This window comes from Morus notabilis, unplaced genomic scaffold (assembly GCF_000414095.1).
Source record: "Morus notabilis unplaced genomic scaffold, ASM41409v2 Scaffold300, whole genome shotgun sequence".
Classification (NCBI taxonomy): Eukaryota; Viridiplantae; Streptophyta; class Magnoliopsida; order Rosales; family Moraceae; genus Morus; species Morus notabilis.
In genome coordinates this window covers 24,671-31,458 of record NW_010362092.1, presented here as the reverse complement: position 1 = coordinate 31,458, position 6,788 = coordinate 24,671, and the positions used below count along the sequence as shown (strand labels likewise).

The 6,788-nt window shown below is 34.7% G+C and overlaps 1 protein-coding gene across 1 annotated transcript; it reads right to left on the bottom strand.

The window, feature by feature from the left end:
• Positions 1–801: 801 nt before the first annotated feature.
• On the bottom strand, positions 802–3,563 carry LOC21391150 (cytochrome c oxidase subunit 6a, mitochondrial). The gene is made up of 4 exons (XM_024167562.1): positions 3,357–3,563; positions 2,739–2,845; positions 2,459–2,501; positions 802–1,009 (listed from the first exon to the last, which is right to left on the bottom strand). Exons 1-4 carry the CDS (start codon positions 3,469–3,471, stop codon positions 975–977), a joined length of 300 nt encoding a protein of 99 aa, XP_024023330.1. The 5' UTR covers positions 3,472–3,563; the 3' UTR covers positions 802–974.
• Between the last annotated feature and the right edge of the window lie 3,225 nt (positions 3,564–6,788).

Below are 6,788 nucleotides of genomic sequence, written 5' to 3'. Positions count from 1 at the left end.
AAAGAGAGAGGGAGAGAGGAGAGAGAAAGAAAGAAAAGGGAGAGAGGTGGCTGTAAAAATGTGTGGGAAAGAAAATAATAAAACCCGGGTAAATCTTGAAAAGAACAACTTATTTTAAAATAGAATTTAGAGATATGCTATAATTTACTATGTTTTAAAATACATGTTATTTTCTTCAAACATAAGTGTGAAATATGCTATGTGGTGTATTTTCTCTTGATTTTGGTATTTGAAATTCAAATATTTTTTTGTGAGAGAAAAACACTCAAGCACAATCAAAACCATAAATTTAAACGCATGAAATAAACGAGTCCTAAACAATATAAAAACGACAAGAAATAACGAGGTTGCACTCGCCACTGTCCGCACATTGGCACGCATAATATGAAAAAAAAAAAAAAAGGTTGATTTCGGACAACCAGCTTATCACACTTAACATGACACATCAATATACGACTCATATATAACATACATCTTTAACCCTAAGGTCCCTAGCTCCTTCCTCACTAACACTGTTGCCCCTCTTCTCTTGGGAGGGAAGAAGAATGAGAATTATTGGTGGGGAACAGTGGGGTGTCTGGGACAATTTGAGTACTGTTTACGTTGTCTGGTTTACTAGATTTGAGATAAAAGTAGATAGCAGCTATGACGGCATTTTAAGGGGGCATCTGAAGGAATGTCTAAACCAAACAACGTCTCAAAAACTTATCTTCCGGTTATCCCCGCGACAAATTACACTCACTTCTCAAGTACCAATTCTAAACAGTATCAAGATTTTCCGAAATTAATGAGCAGAAAAAATAGCAATCCAAAGAGTTCATTTTATTAATCGTTGACAGGAATGAAATAGGAAAGATTCAACCACTTGCCATATGCAAGCATTAGTATCCAATTTCGATGAAACTCCAAGGACAATGTGAACAAAAAGTTATTCCACATGGTCTGATAGCTTTTAAAATGAACCAAAAACTACCCTAGTGATGCTTGACCTCAAAAAGGCCATCTGGACCTGCACATAACCGAAGAACGAATCAAATAGAGTAATGCTACAAAGCAAGGACGTTTACGCTTTCAAAATTTATAAAAGAAGAAATAAACAAAGGAAAGAGGAATATATATGCATATATTTATATTTGCAATCGAAAAATATAGTAAAAATGATCTTAATTAGCTCAAAATGGAGAGGCGAATATTGGTAATGTTGTGTTATCTGCATAGATTTGATGTCCTCTCCTTTATTAGAACCACACTTCAGGCACAATTCACAGTCACACAATGACAAGAAAGACAAGAAGACAGAAGAATTTTAATGGCAAGAAAGGATATGAAAATTTATTCTCTTCGACGAAGACTAATCAACTCCTTCATTAACCAACTTCCAGAAATTAGTACACCCTCTTCAATCTAACACACAGAACACTGAATTCCCTTTACAATGACAATCCCAGGAATTAATTTCTCTTCTCTCGGTGCATTTTACATCCAGTAAGACTCACCAAAGAATACAAGTTTGCATGCTATTCTAATTACACTTGATTCCTATGCCATGTGAGCTAATAACAAAGAATACAACGGTCGCATTCTTAACAGGTATGTCAAGCGTCAAGATAGCGCAACAATTGGAAAATAGACAGAAACTGTGCCAGGAAAGTGTCATTATGGTTCTAGAAAAATTCACTATCTAATGAAGCTTATAGCCTTAAACTATACAATAGAACCACGGATTTCATTATAGTTGCTTCTACTCAGCTTAATTTAGATCCACCATGTTCTAACACAATAAAAATCTAATCCATAACACAAAACACAGGGCGCGTTAACATCAAATAACATTGGCACTTCAGACAGAATTTCACTCATATTAATGCTATGTTCACTCTCAGATAGAGTACATACATATTATAAAGACGGTATTGAACCCGCAGCCTCCCCAACTCTCCCCCACCCAACCCAGACCTAGTTTAGATACCAGTACAGTACCAAGGCACCATAAATAAGTTCGATAATATAACACCACTAAATACTAGGCATGATCACTGGTCTCTATTAAGCTTTGGAACGTCCAATACTTCCTATTTCACTGCTTTAGTACTTGAGCTTGTATTACAGACAAATAGCTACCAGAAATCTACTCTAAAATTACCCTGATCCAACAATTTCATGGCAAATAAAGCAACTTAGTGGGGACAAACTACATTGGACAAGACTTGATACAACCCTTTATACAGATACTCATAAAGTTGCAAGAAAATAACAAGACCCTCACAAACTCCAGAACTGACCAATGAAAAAACAATTGATTATTGAAAGCTTCAGCCTAAAGTAGCATCATGAACAAAAATTTTCAAGTATCATGTTTTATGCAAAAAAAAATGTGCATATTTATTTGTGCATTTGACATTTAGCACGGAGAAGAAATAAATAATAAATTCAAATAAAATGATCATAAAGTTCCTACCCCAGGGAAACTCCTTGTTGCGGATGTGCAGATATGGGTATGGCTGCATATATAGGAAATTAGAGTCAGCGACAATTGTTAGATGGAAAGGGAAGAACTTTGGAGAATTTACAAAATAGTGTAAGTGTCCATGAAGTGAAACCAATCTAAAAGTTTATGGAGCTCATACCGGGTAAAAGCGATTCGTTCATTCAAGTACCAAAAAGACGGGACACACATGTATAAACGTAAAGGCTTACAAAAACCACAAAAAATCAGAAGGCTAAAGATGAAAACTCACAGGAGGCTCATCATGGTGGGGATGACCCTTTGATAGATTGAAGATTGCTAAAACAGTACATGTTACAATGCCCGCGTACGTTATCTTTTCCCACTTTGCCGTCTCATCTGCAACAATCAAGAGATGATTAGAGTCAATGGTAAACAGAAAAGACTGAATGACAAAATACAAATGGGCAATGAAATCCGTGCTTAAATTTGAAAAAAAAAAAATCAATAGAAAATCCTAATTGGCTTTGTAAACCAGAACACGTTATACCTATTACCAAAAGGTCCAAAACCATAAAGTTAAGTGTGATTTGTAGCGTCAAAAACTTAAGAATTTACATCGGAATTAGAGAATGACGAAAACCAGACCCTAAAATTCAATTTATGGTGCCAATTCTACATACTCAAAATTCCACAGAGATAACCCTAACAAAAGGATTGAAATCTTCCATCATTTGCCTTCCAATCGTTTTCTTTGCCAACAAAAACAAATCCGATAAAGCATCCAGCTAAATACAGAGAAAATAACTAAATAATCTCGCACGAAAACAACAAAAATATCGGATCTGCCCAAAAAAATGGGATTTTTGTGTGTGATTGTGCCCTAGAGGGATAGAGAAGGAGGGTTTACAAGCATCGTCGTGATGAGCGGAGGAGGAGAAGTTGCGCTTGGGAGGAGCAGGGGCTCGAGAGCCACCGCGCAAGGCGGTTCGCAGGAGACCCGATCGGATTGACGCCATCGCCATTTCTTTTAAGTAAGCTTTCTCTCTCTAACTCTCTCTCTCTCTCTCTCTCTCTCTTTGACGCCGTCTGTATATGGATATTCGCTGTTGCAGAAGAGACCCTGGAAACCCATTGTTTTGAAGGACTGGAGGCGCCGCGGCACGTTCCAGAATGGATATTCTGGTCCAGGCCCATTAATTTACTGAGAAGTCCAGCTTAGATTTGTCAAATGGACTAGGCCGGCCCATCATTGTAGCGGGCCCAACCTTGACTGGCTCACGTCCAATAGGAATTTATTTAAATTGTGTAAAGGGTTTACACGTAGTTTTATTTTATTTTTTCTAATTTATCCATAATGTTCTTAGACATTATAAAAGCATTCTTTGAATTTTAGAAACATCTTTCAATTTCATGCTTAGAGGGCATAGGGGTAGCATATAGTCGACTAGTCCCTACTTGCCAACTGAACAGGCGATAGCCGCTTAGCTCCAAGTGTTATTGGAGTAGGCGATTACTCATTACTCGACGGTCACCCATTCGACTACTCATCGGTCATCAATCGATTTACTTGACTATTGTCAGCCACTCAATCAACTACCCACTAGTCGATTGTCACCAAGTAATCCAATGCATCTCCTACGTGGTTTATGATCAACAACCACTCATGTACAAGTAGTAGTCAATAGTTACATGTCACCAGTCTCAGTGACATGTCACCAATCCATTTAATAGTTTATGTCATGTAGTTTTAATATTTTGACTTAATTAATGGTGATGAAGGTGTTAATAGCGAAAAAATTGCCTCTAATTCATCCAATTACGATTTTTTTAACTAATTAATTTTATTTATTTTTATTGAACGTACATTCCCACGTACAAAATCAACACAAATGCAAATTGTGTTTGTTTATGTTTACAAGGTAATCCATATTCTAAACAATGCCCTGTTCACTTCATCGATTCGAGTTTAGAATTCAAGTTTTGTTACAGTATAAAGCTCTCAGAAACAGTCACATCTAACTTTTTTACTACAGTAAAAAGCTCTCAAATAAAGTCACATACTCGAATTAAAAACTCGAATCAGTGAACTAAACGGGAGTATGGAAAATTCATGCAGACCGAAGCTTAAACAATTTATTAAAGAAAATTATAATCCTTTAGTCCAAAAAAATAAAAATAGAAAGGAAGCAAACCAACTAGGTGAGAAAGCCAAACCCTTACAGGGAACAAGTTTAGAAAACTCAGCCTTGGATGAGTGCACATGGAACACTCTATTCCTAGGCATTGTCCAAAAAAAACAAAAGTCCCAAATAAAAACAAACATATGAGGTTGAAACAAGTTAAGACGTTTCTTGAGCATGTAATTGGGTTGATAAAGACAATGGCCGAATTAGAGATGAGCCGAGGCAAATGCATATATTATTATCTTTGGGTCGGTTTGTAGGACTTTTGGGCACCACATGGGATCCTACGTCCTTGTTTGACGTAGACCCAAAACCAAACAAAGAGCATTTTGAGGTTGACACAAGGGCCGAAAGCAAGAATCACACAGCCATTTGTGACCCCAAAATCTGCAGGCCACGTATCTTTTAATAGAGCAACAAAACCATGCAAAAAATGTTATTCAGTACCGGTGGTGCCAAGTATTATTATAAGACTTATAAATAAAATTTTTCTTTTTATTAATAGTTGTGTTTAATATCAGTGGTATTTCTAAATATTTTCGAGCTTTGTAAACACTTTTTTGACAACTTTATTGCCCTCAACATCTTTGTCGGTGTCCTTTATGAACAAGTTGAAGCCCTTAGTGCTGACCCAACATGAGGGTGTTTTTGTGAGACGTTTTCTATGAGATGCTTTGTTTATTAGCTGCTTTTTCAGAAACTGATTTAGTCCACGAAACTTGAGAGCTTGGATTATAAAAAATTTGTCCTAAATTGAGATAATGTGCATTTGAATTTGATGTAAATGAAGAGTTAGTCTTCATCAAAAATTTCATTGTTTTGGAGAGTTATAGTTACAAGTCTCGTATATTGGACCGGCACAAAAATTTGACAATGAAATACTTAGAAAGTTTGATTTTCTTACCAGTTTATATCTATCTATCTAAATAATTGTAAGCAATTCCCTAATTTTCTCGCTTCAAAAATGACAAGTTTATATTTTCCTTTTTGGTTTTCCTTTTTAGGCGTACAAAATTGTCTACAGAATACTAGCCTCTAACGGTTAGGTAAGTAGTTCATACTCCGTCAAAATCATAATTAAAAGAGAGAAAACTTGAGACAAATTTTAAGATCTTGTTCACTTCACCGATTCGAGTTTAAAATTCAAAATTTTATTACAGTAAAAAATTTAAATGAAACAGTCACATTTAACTTTTTCGTTACAATAAAAAGTTCTCACGTCACATTTCAACTTGAATTATAAATTTAAATTAGCGAATTACACGGGTCATAAATAAGAAAGTAAATATAATAGTAATTAGGATATTTCTTTAGATGCAAGGATATCTTGAAGATTGCAGTTTGTTTACGTAACTTCCATTTTCAACTTTAAGAATAAAATAGGGGGAAAAAGGATAGAAGTAATTATTCATCCACAACGGAAGTCCTCTTGAACTATTTTATGAAAATTGCCCATTCTAAATAAAAGTAAATACCCCCTTTTTCTCTTTTCTTTTCTTCTTCTTTTTTACCTTCTTTTTCCTTTTTCCTTGTCTACTTACTCAAAAAGGACAACTAGTTTTGAAAATTTTGCTAAGGAATCAAATTGTCTAATGCATGACTTAAAGCAACAACATTTCGCTTTTGAACTCTTATCTCACTTTGTTTATACAGTAAAACAATAAGAATGGAGTTTGGGACACTATAGGCAATACTATTATAAAAATAAATTGAATAATTATTTACTTTCAATATGTTAAGTCCTAGTAAATTTCTTAGCATAATTGTATTTATCCTCGTAAGACTAATGGCTAATCAAGGTAACAAATTGGCAATCCACTGCATTGGAAGGTCGATTACATTTGCAATTAAATGTTCCTTAAAAGCAATTTACCCACATAATAAATCTTTAGAATCGGTTTTTTTTATTTTTTATTTTTTATTTTTTATAAATATTTTCTATGGCTGGGAAAGATCACATATAAATAGAATTTCAATTAAAATTATAAATCTAACTACTTTTGCATTATCTACTGGCCCTTACTCTACTTAATACTTATCAATGCTATAAACAAGTTCAAATTGTTGATACCAAAAGTTACGGATAAATGCATCCACCAAGTTTTATAACCCTTTATTGCATTAAAATGATATTTACAATTTAATTAAATTGAATC

Bases quoted from the DNA above. Each gene is read 5' to 3' on its own strand.
- LOC21391150 (XM_024167562.1), bottom strand. From the start codon at position 3,471: ATGGCGATGGCGTCAATCCGATCGGGTCTCCTGCGAACCGCCTTGCGC. The intron at 2,846-3,356 runs GTAAACCCTCCT...TGATTGTTGCAG, and splicing joins CGCTCATCACGACGATGCTT to ATGAGACGGCAAAGTGGGAA. The intron at 1,010-2,458 runs GTAGGAACTTTA...GGTTATGTGCAG, and splicing joins CAACAAGGAGTTTCCCTGGG to GTCCAGATGGCCTTTTTGAG.